Source organism: Ursus maritimus, unplaced genomic scaffold (genome assembly GCF_017311325.1).
Source record: "Ursus maritimus isolate PB19 unplaced genomic scaffold, ASM1731132v1 scaffold_7, whole genome shotgun sequence".
Lineage (NCBI taxonomy): Eukaryota > Metazoa > Chordata > Mammalia > Carnivora > Ursidae > Ursus > Ursus maritimus.
In genome coordinates this window covers 38,520,804-38,544,391 of record NW_024426885.1, presented here as the reverse complement: position 1 = coordinate 38,544,391, position 23,588 = coordinate 38,520,804, and the positions used below count along the sequence as shown (strand labels likewise).

Below are 23,588 nucleotides of genomic sequence, written 5' to 3'. Positions count from 1 at the left end.
TTAACTTGATATTTTCATCCTGCACATTGTCTCCCTCAGAGCCCGGTGGACCAGCTTGTTCCGCAGAGTGTAGATGACAGGGTTGAGCAGCGGGGTCACCACCGTGTTCACAAGGGCAGCCTCCCTGTTGGAGTCCAGCCTGTTCGTCTGCTTTGGTTTCACGTATATAAACACACAGCTGCCATACATCAGAGAGAGGACAATGAGGTGAGACGAGCAGGTGGAGAAGGCTTTCTGTTTCTCCCTGGCTGATGGGAGTCGCAGGATTGTGACTACTATGTTGCTGTATGCAATGATGGTTATGAGAAGTGATGTCAAGAGGATAAAGGAAATGAGGACAAAGGCTAACATTTCAACAGACCTGGAGTCAGAACAGGAGAGATGAATCAGGGGGCTAAGGTCACAGAAGAAGTGGGGGATGACATGGGGACCACAGAAGGATAACTGGGAAACCTTTATCACCAGACCAGTGATGAGAGGGAAGGCTAAAGCAAAGCAGGCAGTGACCAGGAGGAAGCAAGTCTTCGGGTTCATGATGGTCGTGTAATGCAGAGGCTTGCAAATGGCCACATACCGATCCAGAGACATCACTGCTATAAGGAAGAAACCTGCTACTCCCAGAAATAAAAAGACAAATGCTTGTATCAAACAGGCAAGAAAGGAAATGGTTTGCCTGCCTAAAAGAAAGATGATCAGCAACTTAGGAATAACAGCATTTATGAAACAGCACTCCACGAAGGAGAAAGTGCTGAGGAAAAAGTACATAGGTGTGTGGAGCCGGGAGTCAGCACAGGTGATGGTGACTATGACGGCATTGCCTATGGTAGATGCCAGATATGCCAGCACATGCACCAGGAAAAGGATCTTTCCCAGGTGCTGGGTGGTAGGAAACCCCTCCAAGATGAATTCTTGGACAGTTGTTACATTCCCCATTTCCATCGGCATCTCTTTCCTCAGCAGCATCTCTGCTGTACTTAACCTACAATGAAGACATCAGGGAGGACAAAGGTTTTAGAGGAGCATGATTAAGTTATTTGACTATCCAGGGAGGTGGCTAGGCTGATAGTAAAGTGAATTAGCCAGCTGGTTCTTGAATCAGAAGATCCAGAATTCAATACTAGTTCAATACTGAGTTATAACCCATGAGAAATGGGTCATCTTGGAAAGCAAGTTAACCTTTGTGAACTTCACTTTCACCCTCTGTAGAATGAAGATGATAGGATCTACCTGTTCATGTTCTTGTGAGAATCAAGTAAGGTGAAGCATGTCACTCATCTGGCATATGATGCCAGTGTTTCCTAGGTGTTCCTCAAAGTCTGATTGTAGTGTTATCATCATTAATAGAATGCTTAATAGAGCATCATCAGTAGGCAGAGTTATTGACATTTGTGCTTATACAACATTTTATTGTTTTTAATAATATCAATTTTTATGTAAATGTAACAATAATGTTAATAATACTCCCTTTGGATATTCCTTTTAATAATGCCACACATTCTATGGTGCAAATTGTGATCACCATCATGTGTTGAGGACTATGCTTGGTTTTATGCTGGTCACTGAGATTCAGTATTTCTATTCCTCTTCACAGTGACCATGAACCCCTTCTACAGAAGTAGAAACCGCTTTAGAATGTTCCAGAGAGCTTAGGTCACATAACTGGGACTTAAGTCAGAATGCCCAAATTTGAAATAACTGCTATTTCCAAATGCAGTGACAAAATATTTTAAAACAGGAACAAATCTATTGTTGATGCTCTCTCAACCTTAAGTGAAAGTTTAGTCTTATTTATCTTAACTGTTTCTACCCTTAGTATCGCCAATGAGTTGCAGATCTGTGGAATGACATGGGGATTAGAGAGCATCTCCTTTGGTGCAAGCATTTTATTGATGGGACTTGGGTCCAGAGACATTGAGGGCTGCTCAACAGCATGAGGTAAGTTGTAAAACCAGGATTTACCACCCCCATGCAGGGTTCACGGTGGCCTGTGATGAAAGTGGGTGTGGCAGTAGGTCAGAGGATTAACCCGCCTAGGAGGATATTCTCAGCACCTAGGCACCTAGGAGGATATTCTGGGCACACCCTGGCACTCAGGCACTCACTCTTACATCAAAGCTCAGGGAACATTCTTCTCTCTTCAATCCTCTCAATCAGTGACTTCTCTGACAATGGTGTTTGGGTCTAGCATCTCAATATTAGGCTAAAGGTCAGCAGTGTGGAATGTGTCACTCTCACTAACCCACCCTGGGCCAGGTCCTCTGAAGGGCTGCTCATGAAATCAAACTGCTCACCCCTGAGTGACACAGCCTGACGGAGCCTCTGCTCTGTTCCTGTTGACTCCAATAAGTCCACCAAGTCACCAGGGTCCCTGAGGCCAGGCACACACAGGAGTCACCTCATGGGGGTCAGGACTTCCTCTTCTTGCATCTATTATCTTCCAAGAAATCAAGAGCTCGCTGTGGGCTGAGGGGAAAGGAGTTGAGAGCGAAATGCACGTCATAGCCTTTCATCCCCTTCCCTACAGTGGGGTGAATATGCATCCCATGTTGCCAGTGTTCTGGCTGAGGAGGCTCTGTTTCTGTAGCCCAGGATGTTTCATAGAACAAGGTAGGCTACATGGCAGCCTTGCCCATTGAAACCCCAGAAAGGAGAAGACAGATTAAAACAAGCACATTTCACCGCCCCCGATTCTGGGCTAGTGCTGGACTCCTAGACTACTTAGTGTTCTGATAAAGGTCTGGCCCTGCCTCCCCCAATGGGTAAAACACACCTACCATGCAACATTGCCGTCACCTTCTCTACCAGTTGACAGGAGCTGGCAGCACCTTCTAAGTTAGCCCTGGGTGCTGCTGAGACAAGCCCTGGGTGCTGCAGTGCTCCACGTCATGGGCCCACCTGCTCCAAGACGCCTTGCACTGCACTTGCTCCTCCATCACATCCTCACCTTTCCATGTGGAGAAGCATCCTTGTTTTACTGCATCACAGTGAGGAGCTGCTGACACACAAGTCTGAGGCTCCGATATTTTTCCTAGAAGACTGTTTGGTCACCAAACAGGATGCATGCAGCCACTGAGGAGAGAGTGCAGACCCCCAAACTTTATTAGATGCTGAAGAGATGGGGCAGAAAGTAAATGCGTGGCTTGTGTCCTGGGGGAAGTTAATTGGTCACTGTTGAGAACAGGATTTACTGGTGCAACCCTTATATTTATTTTCCCTTGTCTGTGATGACGTGGACTCCTAGCTGTCCGCACTGTTCTCTGCCAAGATTTTTCAAGGGAATTATATGATAATTTCCCAAGGGTTTCTGAAATCCCAAATTGAATGTTGCTACTGATTTGAGGTCAAAGTCCAGACTATAATTTTCTATATATGACATATGCACTGAGGCCAGAGCATAGTTGTTAAGAGAACAGATTTTATGGTGAGAAAGAGCAGGATTATACTCTTTCAGGAGGCCCTGGGAAGATACTGGGGGAAGTCCACCTTTTTTGGTCAATCATTTTCCTGCTTCTACCAACATTATGATTCTTTCCAATGCGTGGTTTCATCCCAATCTCCTTGAAAAAGGAAAGCACACCTTTTTTTCCTCTTCAGGGAAGGAAGGGGAATGCTAGGTGGTTTCTGTAATATCTCTAACAAGGCATGCATCTCTTTTAAAAACTCCCTGGGATGTGGACCCCCAGATTCTTTCTAGATGCAGAAGAGGAAGAGATGTGAGTCTGAGGGTGGAGAAGCTGTATCCACAGCAATAACTGGCTTGGAAAGTTGCTTCTTTTACTGGTATCTCAGCTGGGCTGCTGGGCGGGAGCAACCCATATTTCCGTGGCCTCTGGATTCCCATAGAAAGCCAAAGAAGGGGACTGAACTCCCAAAGTGTATTTTCAGGCAACCCTGGGGCATATGGTAGCTGTTTGGAAATTTGTTCTGCCTGAATATGTCTTTATCATTATTGATCTTACAAAGGTCATGGCAAATATTATAGAAACTTTCATGAGTATTCATGTGTGTCCCGCCATCCCACAGATCTACAAAATCATTTTTATAACATCTGTCCATCTACACTCTATTTTCAATCCAGGCAAAACTTGGACCCCATGGTTATTTTCTCAGTTGGAAGTAAGGGAAAATAAAGAAGGGGGGAAAGTTACAGAAGTTAGAGCAATGTAAGACTATACATTTTAATGCTCTGATAAAGGCTTATATGCATGGAGTTTTCATTTTATTCAGGGCCAGCTTCATGGTGTAGAAATACCTGTCACACCTGAGCAAGTCCCAATGCCAAGATGGTGGGAAATTGGGAGGAGAGGGCCTGGCATGTAGTGTGATGGGAAGGCTTACAAAGGGGTTAAAGAATAGGGTTGAAGTATACATTGCAGCTAATGTAAGGGGTGGTGAGCTGGCATCAAGAAGTATTTCCAGTTGTCTTTGATGTATAGTTTCTCTTTTCTGGATAGTGCTCTTATGGCTCTCCAATGCCACCCCTCCTTCTTTATGTTATTTTGATGCAGTCCCAATAGTTTATTTTTGTTTCCCTTGCTTCAGGAGACAATCTAGAAAGAAGTTGCTATAGCCAAAGTCAAAGATGTTACTGCCTGTGCTCCTTAGGATTTCTATGGTTTCCTGTCTCACACTTAGGTCTTTAATCCATTTTCAGTTTATTTTTATGTATGGTGTAAAAACATAGTCCAGTTTGATTCTTTTGCATATAGTTGTCCAGTTTTCCCAACATCATTTGTTGATGAGACTGTCTTTTTCCCTTTGGATATTTTTTCCTGGCTTTTCGAAGATTAATTAACCACATAGTTATGTTTCATTTCTGTGTTTTCTATTCTGTTCCACTCATCGATGTGTCTGTTTCTGTGCCAGTATTAGTCCCTTTTGACCACTACAGCTTTGTGATATAACTTGAAGCCCAGAATTGTGATGCCTCCAGATTTGCTTTTCTTTTTCAAGATTTCTTTGGCTATTCAGTGTCTTTTGCTATTCCACACAAATTTAGGGATTGTTTGTTCCAGCTCTGTGAAAAATGCTGTTGATTTTGATAGTAATTGCATGAAATCTGTAGAACACCTTGGGTAGTATAGACATTTAAACAATATGTGTTCTTCTGATCCATGAGCATGGCATGTTTTTCCATTAGTTTGTGTCCTGTTCAATTTCTTTTGTCAGTGTTTTATAGTTTCCAGAGTACATGTCTTTCACTTCTTTGGTTAGGTTTATTCCAAAGTATCTTTTTGTTTTTTGGTGCAATGTAAATCAGATTGATACCTTGGTTTCTCTTTCTGCGCTTCATTATTGGTATATAGAAATGCCAGATTTCTGTAAGTTGATTTTGTATCCTGTGTGTGACTTTCTGTATTGATTTACCAATTAAAAACCTTCCTATGTAATGTCAAAGAGGTATTTGAAATTGCAACTATAGAAAATTTAAACTCTTTGATTTCACCTGGGATTTAACCTCCTGAAATTTCTAATTACCCCTCCCCGTTTATTGTGGCTTTGGTTTTATTCTTTATTTGCTTTTTAAAAAAAATCTGATCTTGGTTTTCTCCCTAAGATTCTTGGAATTCTTTTCCTGCTGTAGGTCCAGCTGTTTCTGGGCCCATCATCACCATCATCATCAATGTCCTCATAACTGCAAATATGTAGATCACACTGCTAAATCCATCCACGACATTGTTTAAATTGCAATATTTGTATGAATTTTCAAACCTTATTTTATTTCATAGATGATGAAACAAAAGCACAGTTTTTACTTCTTTTGAGGGGGGAGATTGTTTGCTTCATTCATGGAAACAAATTGTCAAGAATTTAAGTAGGAAATGGTGCATGAAAAGCAAATTCTTTGATTCCTAGGCCCCTAAATGTTTACATTTGTTTTAACATTTTGCCAGTAGCTGAATGGTTATAAGACTCTACACTGAAAATCATTCACCCAAAGCTTAAAAACCACATCCTACTTTCTTCCAAATCAAAAGCTGTACAGAAGCTGATATATGGAATTTAGTGGTCTTTTGTAGAAAGGTATTTTTATTTATTTTTTTAATCTGGAAAGATTTTAAGATTTCTTTTGGTGTTTATAAATTGTATAACGTCATGCCTAATACATAACATAATAAAAATTATTATAAAAAATTTAAAAAATTAAAAAAAATAAGTCATGCCTAGATACCAGCCTTTTTAATTTATTGAGCGGTTCGTACAGGCAATTTGGAGACTGTCTTCTCTGTGTATTTAATAATTTATTCCCCTTTTTTTTCTCTGTTCTCTTTTCCAAAATCCCTAATAAAACGAATTTTGACATTCGGGACCAAAATACATTCCCCACAGGTTTTCTACCTCCTTTTCTGTCTGTAACTTTTCTTTCTGAAACTTCTCCATTTACTTATCTGCTAACAATCCTGATGATTTCTTTCAGCTATTTTATTTCTAATTTTTACAAACGTTTTTTGTTGTTGGATTGCCTGTTTTTTATCAAAATGTAATGGTGTTTTAAGGATGCAGTATTATCTTGGAGCACGCTGTGCTGGATTTAGTTTTTCATTTTCTTTTTTGGGGGGAGGGGAAGAGTTAGCAGCAGTTGTCTCCACCCTGCTCTAACCTAACCTGTAGAGCACAGCAGCTGACTATGAGAACTGTGTTTTAGACAATCCCTTGCCAGCAGGGTTCCAGATTGAATCCCTGTAATGAAAAGCATGATGTGATGACTGGAACATAGAAGGAGGGCAGAGCCCTTATTATTCCCCTGAAGTGGTTGTTGTATGGGCTGCGAAGAAAATGGTATCAAAGAATTGCAGGCTGAACACTGTGTGCTGGTGACAAAATTATAGACTCCATTTTCTCTGAAAGCCCCTCACATTACCCATCAAAGCCACAGAGATCTTCCTAATACAAAGCTGACCATGCCTTACCAGCTTTTTAAGACTAATGAGTCTCCTATTGCCCTCAGAATAGGCTAATAATAGTACCCACATATCTTCCTATTTTCGTTCCTGAAAGTCTATCTATTTCCATTCAACTACTGAAAATGGTTCCTCTTGCACATGGTATTTGGCATCACTTATCTTTAAATTCTGCCTATGCTTTCAGCTCATATTACTCTATTTCTTTTCTATCTCACCATCACTGTAAGCAGATCAAAGCATGATGTTTTAGCTGCATGCTTCACAAATGCTGTTGACCCATTTGACATTTTCATTGTCCAAAAGGAAAATTTCTTGTGTCTTTCAAGAATCACCATTCTATGAAGTCTCCAAAATATATAAAAACACCAAAAATCCCAAACTATCAAAAATGGGCAGAGAAACTGAGTAGACATTTTTTGAAGGATGTCATACAAATGGCCAACAGGTACATGAAAAGACACTCATCATCTCCATGGAAATGTAAACATCATTAAGAGAAATACAAGTAAAACCGCAGTGAGATATCACCTCACACTTCTTTGCATGCCTATTACCAAAGAAACCCACAAAAGATAAGAAATGTGGAGAAAAAGGAACCCTTTTACACTACCAATGAAAATGTAAAGTGGTGCATGCAGCCAATCTGGTAAACAATACAGTGTTTCCTGAAACATTTCAAAATAAAATTACCATTAATACAACGATCCCACCTGTGGGTATATATCCAAAGGAATTGAAATATGGATCCCAAAGAGAGAGCTGTGCTCCTATGTTCACTGCAGCATTTTCACAGTAGCTAAGATGTGGACATAACCTAAAATTCCATGTAAAGAAGAATAAATAAAGAAAATGTGACATATACACGTTATGGAACATCATTCAGACTTTACAAAGAAGAAACTGCCACTTGCACCAACATGTATATACCTAGAGGACATTATTCTAAGTAAAATAAGCCAAACATGGTAAGACAAACACTGCATGATCTCATTCATATGCAGAATCTAATCAAATACATAGAAGCGGAGAGTAGCATGGTGGTTGCCAGGGGCTGGAGGGAAGGGGAGTAGGAATATTTGATACTTCTTCGTTATCATTGAGATGAAATCTGACCTTTGTAATAGGACCCAAGGCCAAAGAGGATCTAATCATGGTGTAGAATGTTTCATAAAATATATTTGAGATTATCTAACATCAGTGTTTATGCTAAAAATAAGATAAAAATCGTCTTAATCCTTTTAGAGATGTTTCTTCTGAGATGTTTCTTCTGAGAAAAAAATAGAAACATCCTAGCTGGTAAATAGGTGCAAAAATTACACAAAGTTTAAGGACTGAGATCCTAGAAATTTTGATTTTAAAGTAGGTTATCAATCTGGGGTGCCTAGGTGCCTGGCTCAGATCATGATCTCAGGGTCCTAGACTGTGCACTCAGTAGGGTGTCAGCTTGTCCTTCTGCCCCTTACACTACACACTCTCTCTCTCACATAAATAAATAAAATACGGAAAAAATAAGTAGGTTATCAATCAGAAGATAACCTATGATTGACAACACAATTAAATAGGAAAAATGTTTAATTTGTTGATTTTCATTAGTAAAATGATGTAGATAAACAAATAATTTAGGTTTCCCCAACTTGAATTTTTGGAGGACATTATAGAAATATAAATAAGTGCTCCCTTCCACTGATGATATACACAGGCATTCTGCAGTAACAGCTTTAGGATAGGAACCAATCATAAGTATGCATTACGCATCTGAGGGGCTGATGCTAGAATAAACAATTTAGGAATTAAGGGCTGGTCGGTCTTGGCGTGCTGTGGTCATTCCCTCTCCTTAGAGAATTGTCTAAGCCTGAGAACAATTCAGGTTTCCTGCAGCATGGGATTGATGCATACATATATGCCTATGCTAAGGGCCAAGAACAGCATTTAAGAGCGCACATGAAGCAAACAATATATAGTGCCAGATGAAGAGTACTTGACCATTATTTCCTTGGGTGAGGCTAGGAGGGAATGTGGACTCAAACATACTATTTCCATCATTTCGTTCCTAAACACAATGTAATATACAACCTTTTATCATTTTAATTATCTAAATACCTTTTGGTAAATCATTATTAATTCTGTTGAGCTAGGCTTATGGGGAGAGTGAAGTGAACTAATAAGTGTATAAATTTACTAAATTTTGGAAATTTTAAGCACATGGTTTATAAAAAGGGAAGAATAAAAATTTAGTAAAGGGGGGGCGCCTGGGTGGCACAGCGGTTAGGCGTCTGCCTTCGGCTCAGGGCGTGATCCCGGCGTTACGGGATCGAGCCCCACCATCAGGCTCCTCCGCTATGAGCCCGCTTCTTCCTCTCCCACTCCCCCTGCTTGTGTTCCCTCTCTCGCTGGCTGTCTCTATCTCCGTCAAATAAATAAATAAAATCTTTAAAAAAAAAATTTAGTAAAGGATTTTGCAACTAATCATTATCATCAATATGTAGAATATTTAGGGAGAAGATAGCTATGCACATCAAGGTAAAATGTGGCCTTGAAAAACAGTTTTCCATTTTGCTAGGGATGTGCAGAGGTCAAGTGAGATCAGCCAAAGACCCTGCACTACGACTCTGTGGACTGATACATTGGCCAGGATGAAGACTAATGATTCTCTGAAGCCTTCCACTCCAGGGCCGTGTCATTTTATTCTTAATATTTTCATCCTGCACATTGTCTCCCTCAGAGCCTGGTGGACCAGCTTGTTCCGTAGTGTATAGATGACAGGGTTGAGCAGCGGGGTCACCACCGTGTTCACAAGGGCAGCCTCCCTGTTGGAGTCCAGCCTGTTTGTTTGCTTTGGTTTCACGTATATAAACACACAGCTGCCGTACATCAGAGAGAGGACTATGAGGTGAGAGGAGCAGGTGGAGAAAGCTTTCTGTTTCTCCCTGGCTGATGGGAGTCGCAGGATTGTGACTACTATGTTGCTGTACGCAGTGAGGGTTATGAGAAGTGATGTCAAGAGGATAAAGGAAGTGAGGACAAAGGCTAACATATCAACAGACCTGGAGTCAGAACAGGAGAGATGAATCAGGGGGCCAACGTCACAGAAGAAGTGGGGGATGACATGGGGGCCGCAGAAGGATAACTGGGAAACCTTTATCACCAGACCAGTGATGAGAGGGAAGGCTAAAGCAAAGCAGGCAGTGACCAGGAGGAAGCAAGTCTTCAGATTCATGATGGTTGGGTAATGCAGAGGCTTGCAAATGGCCACATACCGATCCAGAGACATCACTGCTATGAGGAAGAAAACTGCTGATCCCAGAAATACAGTGACAAATGCTTGTATGAAACAGGCAGGAAGGGAAATAATTTTCCTGCCTAAGAGAAAGATGACCAGCAATTTAGGAATAACAGCACTTATGATACCACTCTCCAAGAAGGAGAAAATGCTGAGGAAAAAGTACATAGGTGTGTGGAGCCGGGAGTCAGCACAGGTGATGGTGACTATGATGGCATTGCTTACAATGGATGCCAGGTATGCCAGCAGGTGTACAAGAAAGAAGACCTTTCCCAGGTGCTGGATGGCAGGAAACCCCTCCAAGATGAATTCTTGGACAGTTGTTACATTCCCCATTTCCATCGGCATCTCTTTCCACAGCAGTGTCACTGCTGTACTTAACCTACAATGAAGACATCGGGGAGGACAAAGGTTTTAGTTGAGCATGATTAGGTTACTTGACTCTCCAGGAAGGTGGAGAGGCAGATAGTAGTAAAGTGGATTAGCCAATTGGTTCTTGAATCAGAAGGACCTGTGTTCAATACTAGTTCAATACTGAGCTCTAACTTATGAGAGATGGGTCATCTTGGAAAGCAAGTTAACCTTTGTGAACTTCACTTTCACCCTCTGTAGAATGAAGATGATAGGATCTACCTGTTCATGTTCTTGTGAGAATCAAGTAAGGTGAAGCATGTCATTCACCTGGCATATGATGCCAGTGTTTCCTAGGTGTTCCTCAAAGTCTGATTGTAATGTTATCATCATTAATAGAATGCTTAATAGAGCATCATCAGTAGGCAGGGGTATTGACATTTTTCTAGTTATACAACATTTTATTTTTAATAATATCAATTTTTTTTGTAAACATAACAATAATGTTAGTAATATTCCCTTTAGATATCCCTTTTAATAATGCAAAACATTCTATGGTCCAAATTGTTATCACCACCATGGGTTGAGGACTTATGCTTGGTACTATGCTGGTCACTGAAATTCAGAATTTCTATTCCTCTTCACAATAACCGTGTACCCCTTCTTATAGAGTAGCAGAAACTGAGGCTTTGAGAGTTCAGAGAGTTTAGTTCACATAGCTGGCACTTTACCTAGATCTTCCAGATCCCGAGCCCCTGCTGTTTCCAAATGCAGTGTCAAAATATTTTAAAAGGGAAACAAATGTATTGTTGATGATCTTTAAACTTGAAGTGAAAGATTACCTTATTTATCTTAAATGTTTCTACCCTTAGTTAGTAGCACTGGCGAGTTAGAGACCTGTGGAATGACATGAGGCTTAGGGAGCATCTACTTTAGCACAAGCATTGTATACAAGAGAAGGGAGACCAGAGACACTGGGGGCTTCTCTACAACACGACATAATTTGTAAATCCAGGATTTATCCCCATCCCCACCCAGGGTTCGTGCTGTCCTGTGGTGGAGGTGGAATGACATTAGGTCATAGGAATTAGCCCAGTTAGGTGTATATGCTGGGCACCTGGCACTCATGTTCTCACTCCTACATCGAAGCTCAGTGAATGTTTTGCTTTCTTCAGAACTCTCGATCAGTGACTTTTCTCACCATGCTGTTTGGCTCTAGTATCTCAGCATAAAGGTCAGCAGTGTGGGATGTGTCACTCTCACTAACCCACTGTGGGCCAGGTCCTGTGAAGGGCTGCTCATGAACAAACTGCTCACCCCTCAGTGGCATAGCCTGAAGGAGCCTCTGCTTCTGTGCCAGTGGACCCCAGTAAGGCCACCAAGCCACCACAGTCTGTAAGACCTGGCATACACATGAGTCACCTCATGGGGCTTCCTTCCCCTGCAGCTATTGTCTTCTAAGAAATCAAGAGCTTGCTCTGGGCTGAGTGGAAAGGAGAGAAGGAAATTCATTTGTCACAGCCTGTTGTCCCGGAGCGGGGTGAATATATATCCGATGCTGCCAATGTCTGGCTGACAAAGTCCTTTTTCTATAGCCCAGAATGTTTCATAGCACAATAAGGCTACATGGCAGCCTTGACCACTGAAAGCCCTAGAAAGGATCAGACAGGTGAAAACAACCATATTTCACTGCCTCCAGTTCTGGGTGAGAGCTGGACTTCAGACTACTTATGGTTCTGATGAAAGCTCTGGCTCTGCCTCCCCCAGTGAGTAAAAGCCCACCTAACATGCAACATTGCTGTCACCTCCTATACCCTTAGTGGGAACAGGTACCTTCTTATAGGTTTAGCCCTGGGTGTTGCTGAGACAAGGGTCCTTGTGTTTAGGGCTTCATGTCATGGGTACACCTGCTCTAAGTCTCCTTCTATGGTACCATGTTCCTCCGTCACATCCTCACCTTTTCATGTTGAGAAGTGTCCTTGTGTTACTGCATCAACATTGAGCAGCTGCTGTCGTGCAAGTTTGAGGCTCTGTGATATTTTCCCCACCAGAATGTACGGTTGTGAAGCAGGATGGACCCTGCCAGGGAGCGGAGGGTGCAGGCTCCCAAAACGTATTAGATGCTGAAGAGACAGGGGCAGAAAGGCACGGCTGGTGTCCTGGGGCACGGCTGCTGTGCTGGGGCAGCTAATCGTCACTGTTGAGGACAAGAGTTACTGGTGCAACCCTTATATTTATCTTCCTTTGTCTGTGGTGATGTTGTCTCCCAGATGTCCACACTGTTCTCTGCCAAGATTTCTGAAGGAAATTATATGACAATTTCCCAAGGGTTTCTAAAATTCCAAGTTGAATATTGCTACTGATTTGAGGTGAAAGTCCAGACTACAATTTTCTACATGTGATGTATGCACTGAGGCCAGAACACAGTTGTTAAAAGAAGAGATTTTATGGTGAGAAAAAGCTGGATTATATTCTAGATTTCATGAGGCTTTTGGGAAGAATCTGGGGAAGTCTGCCTTTCTTGGTCTGTTTTTCTTTATGCTTTCACCAACGTTATGATTCTTTTCACTGAATATTTTCATATGAAAAAAATTTCATTGTGGTCACCAATCTTCTTGAAAAAGGAAAGCACACAGAGAAGGGAGAATGCTGGGTGGTTTCTGTAACATCTCTAACCTGGCAGTCTCTCTTTTAAAAAAGACTATTGGAAATGGAACCCAGATTCTTTCTAGATGCAGAAGAGGAGGAGATGTGAGCCTGAGGGTGGAGAAGCTGTATCCATAGCAATCACTGGCCTGGAAACCTGCTTCTTTTACTGGGTATCTCAGCTAGGTTCTGTGGCAGGGGAGACCCATTTTTCTGTGACTTCTGGCTTCCCATTACAAGCCAGAGAAGAGTATTAACCTCTCAAGGTGTTTGTAGGCAACTTTGGTACATACGGGAGCTGTTTGGAAATTTGTCCTGCCTGAATCTGCCCAGATTAATATTGCTCTTAGAAGGTCAAGGCAAATATAGAAAGTTTCATGAGTTTCCTTGTGGGTCCCACCTTCTCAGAAATAGACAAAATCCCCCTTGTTTGAGAGAGAGAGAGAGAGGGAGGGAGAGAAAGAGAGAGCATGTGTGCTTGAGGCAGGGGGTAGTGAGTCTGACAGGAAGCTTGATTCTGTGACTCTGAGATGATAACCTGAGCCGAAATCAGGAGTTGGTTGCTTAAACAACTGAGCCACCCAGGCACCCCAGACAAAATCACTTTTATAACATCCATCCATTTACACACTCTGCTTTCAATCCAGGCCAAACCTGGAAGTGAGGGAAAATAAACAATAATGGGAGATGAGTTATAGAGGCTAGAGCAAAGTGAGACTATCTATAGATTTTAATACCCAGATAAAGGCTCATTTGCATGGGGTTTTACTTTTATTCAGTGCCATCTTAATGGTGCAGAAATACCTGTCACACCTGAGTGAGTCCCAATGCCTATATGATGGTGGGAAGGTGGGAGGAGAGGGGCTCTGTGAGGTTTGATGGAAAAGCTTAAGAAGTGGACACTCAAAGACGCTGGCTGGACTAACTCTACACTGCATCTAGCATAAAGGGTGTTGAGCTGGCACCAAGAAATGTTTCGAATTGTCCTTGGCCTAGAGTTTCTCCTTCTGGATAGTGCCCTCATGGTTCTCCAATACCCACTACTTCTTTATGTTTTTTTAATCACCTTGAGATCTCATTTATCTTGGAAATTTCCACCACTTTCTGTGCTTTGAGTTTTTAGTTACCCAGTTAGAGTAAGGAAAGGGATAGTTCTTTAAGTTGTATTTGTGATTATCAAACATGGAATGATAAAGCAAACATCAGCTTAAGGTTTCTCCTCTGCAGATATGATTATATTTGCCACTCTCCCTCAGCCACTCTTGACAAATTAGGCTACACGTACATTCATGATTTAGATAATAAGAGTATGGATAATAAGAGTGAGTGGTTAATATGGCCTGTTCCTAGAAAGGTTCCAACTTCTGCTATTATATCCCTGAGGAAGAAGGCTTAGTTAAGCCCCGAGGAAAGGTAAATACTGTCATTTATGATATTGTGGAAGAGGGAGTAGGGAATGCTAATGAACAGGATGTGGGCATCAGGATGGAAAGAAGCGCTCATTAGGTCAAAGCCCAGGATGAGGTTGGAGCTATTGCTATACTAGTAATACTGTAAGAACCATTGTCCCTCATGGAATTTCCATAAAAATAAGGGAATAATACCAATGGGGACCTGGAACACATCAATTCTGATCTAGAGGTCTCATTAATATCACACCCAATACCTTTCCTTCCATGTGAGGAAAAGCATTGTAGCGTTAGTAGCTTCCAACACGGGACCATAAGGTAAAACTGAAGGTATAGAGTAATTTATCCAGTCTGGGCTTCTTTTTTTCCTTTTTTATTCATGCATGGAATATATATATATATTTATAATGATTAAGTTCAATTATGTGGGTGGGATACAAAGAGGTAGAAAAGCTATCTGTAAGTCTCAGAAGTGAAACTACTTTGTAAGGATCTGGATCCTCCACTTCTACTACTTTTCTGGTAGGATTTCTTGTGCTTGTCTCACCTCAGATGTGTGAATGCTCCAGGTACTAAGGACAACACGTATGGTTCTTAGTTGTGTTTTTAAGACAAGATTCTTAAGTATCTTTATCTCAGTACTTTTCCAAAATGAAATGGTGAGTGTTACATTTTGCAAGGTCAACGTTTTACACAAAGTTTGGAAGAACCCTCAAAAACCTCTCCCCTCCCCAAACTCCTTTGAATGGGGGCAGAGTTCACATTTTTTAGTTCACACCTCTTCTGATAACACCCTTACAGCTGATTACATGTAATAGTTTTACTTTTAATGGAGGGGAACTACTTAGAGGGGGAAGATGAATGATGTGCCATGGAGAGAAAACTAATTTATTTAATCCCCTTTTAGGAAATGGGATCCTTTCGGCTGGGCCTGGGACATTACCTCACCAATAATTAGTATTATATTGGTTGGTGTCGTAAAGTCAGTGTCCAAGATTTCTAAGATTCAGTAAACCAGAATGATCTCTTTCCACACATGTGACTCTGGGGATCTTAGGCTGATCAGAGCTTTTGTGAGATATTGGTAGAGGGAGATGTTTTCTGGACTGACAACACAATCAAATTCTGTTTTCTTATCCAGCACTTATCACTGGTTGGAGACAAGCTCCTGAGAAGAATTCTAAGGAACCGGAGGAGATAACTTGGAATTCTTCAGCCTCCTAATATGACTGGACTGCTCAATGTTAGATAGAGGTATCTATCAGCCTCTTCTTCCTTAGTTGGGAAGGAGGTGGCCACCCACAAGGCAGGGAAGGAAAGTGGCCAGTGCAGGCGTAGTGGGGGAGCCTGTGCTCAGACTGAACAAAAGGCATACTGCCAGGGTAAGCACCTGCGGCATCCTCAGAAGGCTGGCTTCTTCTGAAAGTGTGCCTCACCTTTGTCCATCAGGTCTGCTGTCAGGGAAAGACATTCAGCTAAAAATAGAAGAGCTGGGTCGGCTCAGCTCTGCTTTCTCCTCATACCCATCTTAGTTTGACTCTTTGTTTTGAAAACAAAGGAAATCCTATCAATCATGATCAGTGAGGGGGTTTTATTTCACCAGTAGCATCTCATTCATAGAAATCCTGAAACAGGACTCACAATAGGGCTGGTTGTCAAGGACACGAAGGTGGAGAGTGATTGTAGATTCAGGCAACTCTAGGAACTTCAGCATCTGGGTGTTTAGATCTTGTTTCCACTGCTCTCCCATTGACCCTCTGGCCACATTCTTCATGTCTGCAACTTTATGGCCTTCTACTAAATGGTGTTCTTTATACTCTTAATTTCTATCCCTCTATTTTTCAGTGACACAGGATCCATAGTGTCTGTGACAACTTTCTTGTGGTACATCTCAGTGCTTCACTTAAGGGAGGAAAGATACAAATCTTATGCACTTTTTCAAAAGGTATGAAAAGAGTTAAAGTAATTTCCAAAAAACTTTATGAAGCAGAATATTCTCTTTTTCCCCCTGCCTTTATTGAGTTATGATTGACATATAACATTGTGTAAGTTTAAGGTGTACAAAGTGATGATTTGATACACACATTTATTTTGAAATGTTTACCATAGTAAGATTAACAAACACATCCTTCACTTCACATAATTACCATTTTTTTTGTTATGACAAGAACATTAAGAGCTTTACTTTGTTAGCAATTTTCAAGTGTTCAATACAGTATTGTTAATTATAGTCACTGTGCTGTACCTTAGATGCTCAGAACTTACTCATTCCGTAATTGAAAGTTTGTACTCTTTGACCAACATCTCCCCATTTCCCCTCATCCCCTGACAACTATAATTTCACTCTGTTTCTATGAGTTACATGTTTTTATATATCCCCATACAAATGAGGTCATACAGTATTTGTGTTTCTCTATCTGACTTATTTGACTTAGCAATAAAATATACATCACTAGATTTATGACAAAGATGACAGTCTAATGCAGTAGGGAAGTGATAGTCCTTCAATAATAGTAGATCGTGCTGCATCAAGTAGGTATTCAAATGGAGAAAACACAACTTGACCCTTACTCTATATAAGAATATATTATGGGTTCTCTATTCTGTTCCATTGTTCTATGTGTCTCTTTTTGTGCCAGTAACATACTGTCGTGATAACAGGTTTGTAATACACCTTGAAATCCAGAATTGTGATGCCTCCAGCTTTGGTTTTCTTTTTCAACATTCCTTTGGGTATTTGGGGTCTTTTCCGGTTCCATTACAAATTGTAGAATTGTTTGTCCCAGTTCTGTGAAAAATGTTGACGGTATTTTGATAGGGATTGCATTGAATGTGTAGGTTGCTCTGGATAGCATAGACATCGTAACAATGTTTGTTCTTCCAATCCATGAGCATGGAATGTTTTTCCACTTCTTTGTGTCTTCCACAATTTCTTTCAAGAGTGTTCTGTAGTTTTCAGAGTACAGATCCTTTACCTCTTCGGTTAGGTTTATTCCTAAGTATCTTATGGTTTTTGGTGTCATTGTAAATGGGATCAATCCCTTGATTTCTGCTTCATTGTGAGAGTATAGGAATGCAGCTGAGTTCTGTGCATTGTGTTTATATTCTGCAACTTTGCTGAATTCCTGTATCACTTCTAGGAATTTTTGGGTGAAGTCTTTTGCGTTTTCTATAGAGTGTCATGTCATCTGTTAAGAGTGAGAGTTTGACTTCTTTGCAGATTCAGATGCCTTTTATTCCTTTTTGTTGTCTGATTGCTGAGGCTGGGACTTCTAGCACTATGTTGAACAACAGCGGAGAAAAGCTCTCAGTTTTTCCCAACTGAGGATGATATTCACTGTGGGTTTTCATATATGGCTTTTATGAGTTGGGATATGTTCCCTCTATTCCTACATAGTGGAGATTTTTTTTTTTTTATCAAGAAATGATGCTGTATCTTGTCAAATGCTTTATCTGCATCTGTTGAGAGGATCATATGGTTCTTGTCCTTTCCTTTCTTAATGTGATGTATCACATTGATTGATTTGCGGATGCTAAACCACTCTTGCAGCCCAGGAATAAATCCCAGTTAGTCATGGTGAATTATCCTTTTAATGTACTGTTGGATCCTATTAGCTAGTATCTTGGTGAGAATTTTCACGTCCATGTTCATCAGTGATATTGGTTTATAATTCTCCTTTTATATCCCCAGTAGTGAGTACTTCCTCTTGTTCTTTGTTTTGGGGTGAGTTTCTCTGTTTCCTCATTATGTCCCGAAAAGAATAGAAGAAAGAGAGAGGAGACAACAATAACAACAATACCAGAAGAAAAAACTAAACAAAACAGCCTGAAGAAAATAAAAACAAAACAAAATAAGAAAAAAATCACACAAGAAGTAAAACAGATCAAAACAATAAACTAGATCCTAGGTGTATTTTGGTTTGTTTGTTAAGAGAAACTAGATCCCAAAATAGGAAGGAAAGAAAAACATATATATAGAAATATAAAATAAAATATAATTAAGTTAAGGGAGACCAAAAATAAAAAATATATATAATGAATATATATAAATTAAAATTAAAAAAGAATTAAAAAATTGAAGCAATAAGAAAATAGCTGGAAAAAACCTGAAAGACTAAGGAATAATAATAATAAAAAAACATGAATTCTATGTACTGTTTTCTCTAAGAGCTAAAGTTCTATAGTTCTCGATGGTCTGTAAACTTGGTGCTAGCCAGTTGTTCCTGCTGGTCTTCTGGGAGAGGGGCCTGTTGCACTGATTCTCAGTGTCCTTGCCCTGGTGGCATTGCACCTCTCTTGCCAGGGGACTGGGCTCAGTGTAATTGGCTCCGAATTGCACTGTGTAGTGCTGTTTGGTCCCTGAAGGCTTTTAGCACCAATAGAAGGGGATTAAAATGGTGGCACCCCAATCTGTAGCCCTGGAGCTGAAAGTTTGCACCTCCAACTCTTCAGTGAGCCCTCACAGAAAAGCAGGCAATCACTCATGTCTCCCTGGTTTCTGTCTGAACTCTGTGTTCACCCAGCCTATGACCAAGCATTTTTATCTCAGGCATGTGACCCAGTTTCAAATCTCCAAACTTTCTGGACTCCAGCAGCCCAAACCTGCACTGTTCCTCCCGGGGGGAGCAAGGGGCATCTTGCCATGCTTCTGCCTTTTGCTGGGCCCCTGCCCAGAGAGCAGTCACATGACTATGCAGCAGTTCATAGTTTATGACACACTGAGCAAAAAGCCAGTGCCAAGACTCTGTTTCCAGCCAACTTCCCTGCTCTGATGACTGGGAACTCTGCTGTACTCAGGCACCTACATTTTCTTTGTGACCCTGGGGATCCTGAGACCACACTCTCCCTTCTGGGGCTCTGCCCTAATTCACCACCTGAGCACCTTTAAGCTAGGGATGTCCCCCACCATGGCAGACTCCTCAAGTTTCCAGTTTGTACTGCACTGCTTATAATACTTTGTGGCAGCCTCCTTAAGCTGGCTCCCTACCCTCCTGTATCCTCTGATAAATTGCTCTGATTCATGTCTCTGTACCTCCTCATTGCTCTGATTCATGGCCACTTTTCTATTGTAGAATTGCAGCATTTCTTTTCTCAGATCTCTGATTGATTTCACAGGTGTTCAGAATGATTTGATAACTATCTAGCTGAATTCTAGGGACCAGATGAACTTAGGGTCCCCTACTCCTCTGCCATCTTAACTCACTCAAGACAACAAATAGTTTTTAAAAAGGAGAATAAAGGGGAAAAAAAGAAGAGGAAAGTAGGAAACAAGTAGTAAGATGGTAAGGATTAACCCAAATTTATAGTAATAAATTAATGAAAATAAGCTAAATACCCAATTTAAAAGAAGATTGTCAGATTAAATTGAAAAAATAAATAGATTGAACTCTATGCTGCCCAAGTGAGACACATCAGATGTATAAGAACATAGAAAGTTTGTAAGTAAAAGGATAGAGAAATAAGAGCTAAACATATACCACACAAACTCAAAGGATGGCGAGGTAGCCCTGTGAGTATTAGACAAAGTAGACCTTAAGGCAAAAACTATGACAAGAGGTAAAGATGTACAGATTTGTATACATACAAACTTATGTATAAATACATTTATAATAACAAAAGTATTAATTTAAGAGGAAGACATAATAGTCTAAATTCACCAAAAATATATGAAGCAACATCTGACAAACCTAAAATTAAATCCAAAATCATGGATGAAAATTTTTAAAACATCTCTCTCAGTAACTGGTAGAACAAACAGACAAAAAAACCAATAATGACATAGAAGATTTAAACCACATGTTTAAACACTTACACATAGAACACTGTATCCGGCAGCCATAGAGTAATATTATTCTACAATGTACATGGAACATCACCAAGTTTGATCATCTGCTGAACCATAAAGAGAGTCTCAACATAGTTTTCAAGATAGACTTGACAGGGGTATTACAGAAAAAGGGAAATCATAGACTAATCTGTCCAATATGTAGACACAAGAAGCCTCAATAAAATATTAGCACATCAGGCCGGCATATTTTACAATGTTAATATAAGTTAGCTTTATACCAGGAATGGAGGGTGGATTTAATATTCAAAAATTTCTATGTGAGGGGGGCGCCTGGGTGGCTCAGTCGTTAAGAGTCTGCCTTTGGCTCAGGGCGTGATCCTGGCATTCTGGGATCGAGCCCCACATCAGGCTCCTCTGCTGGGAGCCTGCTTCTTCATCTCCCACTCCCCCGGCTTGTGTTCCCTCTCTCGCTGGCTGTCTCTCTCTGTCAAATAAATAAATAAAATCTTTTAAAAAAAATTTCTATGTGAAGAAAGAAGAGCAGAAAACTACATGACTTTTAAATTTAGGAAAAAAATCATAAAATTTAGCACCTATTCATTAATTTAAAAAAACTCAGGAAAATAGAAACAAAAGTGAATTTCCTTAATTAAAAAAATAATAACAGCAACAACAAAAATCTGTAGGAAACATCAGATATGATGATGAAACATTGAAATCTTCCCACTGAGATCAGGACTGAAACAAATATGTCTGCTATTATACTTCCACTCACTGTTGTACTGAAGGTTCTAGTCACTGTAATAAGTCAAGGAAAAAAAGATATAAAATTAGAAATAAATAAATAAACCTCCCAACATCATAGATTATATGATCGTGTATAAATAAAATCCAAGAGTGAATTTACCAAAGGTGCCAGATACTGAACACACAAAAATTGATTGTATTTCTATATGCTAGCAAAAAAATATATGAAATAAAAAATGTAAATAGTACCATTTATTTACAGTCCCATCAAAATACATCAAATATGCACAGATAAATCTGTAAAAGCACATGGGACCTCCATATAGAAAACTACAAAACATCACTGAAATGAAAGAATATGTATATAAGTGGAGCAGGGGCGGACATACTATAATCATTAAGTGTTTTTTAGGGCAGTACTTTGAGACTATGTACAAACCTCTGCCTCCTCAAACATTTATCCATTAATTTTAGGATCCCCTGATGATCTTGCCTGAATCAATTATTACAAATAGTAATTTTCTAATTCATCATAGAAAATATCAGCAAAGAAATGGAAGATATAAAAAATCAAATGGATATTGTAGAACTGAAAAATACAATAACCAATACAAAAAAACTCACTAGAGAGGCCAAAGAGCAGAATTAATATCATAGGGGAAAGAATAAGTGAAGTCAAAGATAGAACAATACAAATAACCCAATAGGAACAATAGAGAGAAAATCGACTGCACAGAAATGAATATCATCTCAGGGACTGGTAGGGAAATAACAAAAATTTAACATTTGTATCAGCAGAGTCCTAGAAGGAGAAGAGAAGGACATGTGGCTGAAACAGTTTTCAAAGAAATAGTGGCTAAAAACATCCTCTGTTGGCAAAAGGCATACATTTACAGATTTAAGAAGGTGAGTGAATCCCCCAAAAAGTCCACCTCAAGACACATCAGAAATAAACTTTAAAAAACTAAAGACAAAGGAATATTCTCGAAAACAGAGAGGATGATGCATTAGCAGCAAGGAAGAACAGTAGATCTTTTGGTTGAAACCATGAAACCCAGAAAGAAGTGGCACAATATTTTAAAAGTGCTGAAAGGAAAGAACAATTTTTCTAGAATTCTATGTCCAGCAAAAAATATCCCTCAAGAATAAAGGTAAAATCAAGACATTTTCAGATGAAGGAAAATGAAAAGCTTTCGTTGCCAGTAAACTTATTCTCAAATATATATATGTATATTGTTAAAAAGAAGTTCATCAGGCCAAAGGGAAATGATACCAAAGAAAACTTAGAATATCAGGAATAAAGAAAGAACGACAGAAAGAGTAAAAATATGGAATACAGCAGAAGTGATGGTGCAGTTCTTCAGATCCTATGACTGAAAAGGCATCACAGCCCCTGCTTTCAGTCTCTTAGGATCTTGAGGCCTCCATGCTGTGAAGAAGTTCAGTCTAGCTGATTAGAGGATGAGAATCCTCCTTGAGGAAGAGGCATACACAATAGCCAGCGCCAGCTTCTAGACATGTAAGTAAGGTCACTGGGGGCCTTCTTGTTTCAGTGAAGCCATAAGATATCTGTAGCTATCTGAATGATCCCAGGCAAGATCAGCAGGAAAACCAGCAAGACTGCCAAGCCAAAGAACTGCAAAATAATAAATCTTTGTTGTTCTAAGCCTGTTTTAAAAAGTGCGTAAGAAAATAAGCATGAGCCACAGACTTTGAGAAGACCAACCTCAAAACACATATCTGATAAAGGACTTTTATACAAAATATATAAAGAACACATTTCAATAATATGAGGCACTGAGCCCAATAAAGAAATGGGAAACATATTTGCATCGATACTTCATCAGAGCGGATACATGGCAGCCAATAAGTATACGGAAAATGTTCAAAATCATTAGTCATCATGGAAATGGATTACTACTTAGCCATAAAATGAAGCCACTACTGATAAATGCAACAACACGGAGGAATCTCAAAAACACGCAGAATGAAAGAAGCTAGACACAGAGTGCATATGGCGTAATTCCATTATATGAAGTTCAAAATCAGATAAAACTATATGATAATGAAAATCACAGTGATTTTCATTCAGGGTGGAAGGCAGAAACTGGGAAAAGAGAGAAGAGAACTTTCTGGGGTCATAGAAATGCTGCATTTTTTTTAATGTGCATTTTATTTTTTATTTTTTTAAATGTTTTTTTATTACATTGTTAGTCACCATACAGTACATCCCTGGTTTCTGATGCAAAGTTCGATGATTCATTAGTTGCGTATAACACCCAGTGCACCATGCAATACGTGCCCTCCTTACTACCCATCACCAGCCTATCCCATTCCCCCACCCCTCTCCCCTCTGAAGCCCTCAGTTTGTTTCCCAAAGTCCATAGTCTCTCATGCTTCACTCCCCCTTCTGATTACCCCCCTTTCTTTATCCCTTTCTTCCCCTACCGATCTTCCTAGTT

At 40.1% G+C, this 23,588-nt stretch overlaps 2 protein-coding genes across 2 annotated transcripts; both read right to left on the bottom strand.

The window, feature by feature from the left end:
• LOC103668065 (olfactory receptor 6C74-like) lies at window positions 1-963 on the bottom strand. The gene has a single exon (XM_008696339.1). The coding sequence runs from the start codon at window positions 961-963 to the stop codon at window positions 1-3; it is 963 nt and encodes a 320-aa protein (XP_008694561.1).
• An 8,619-nt stretch (window positions 964-9,582) lies between these two features.
• On the bottom strand, window positions 9,583-10,542 carry LOC103668066 (olfactory receptor 49-like). Its single transcript, XM_008696341.2, has one exon. The coding sequence runs from the start codon at window positions 10,531-10,533 to the stop codon at window positions 9,583-9,585; it is 951 nt and encodes a 316-aa protein (XP_008694563.1). The 5' UTR covers window positions 10,534-10,542.
• Between the last annotated feature and the right edge of the window lie 13,046 nt (window positions 10,543-23,588).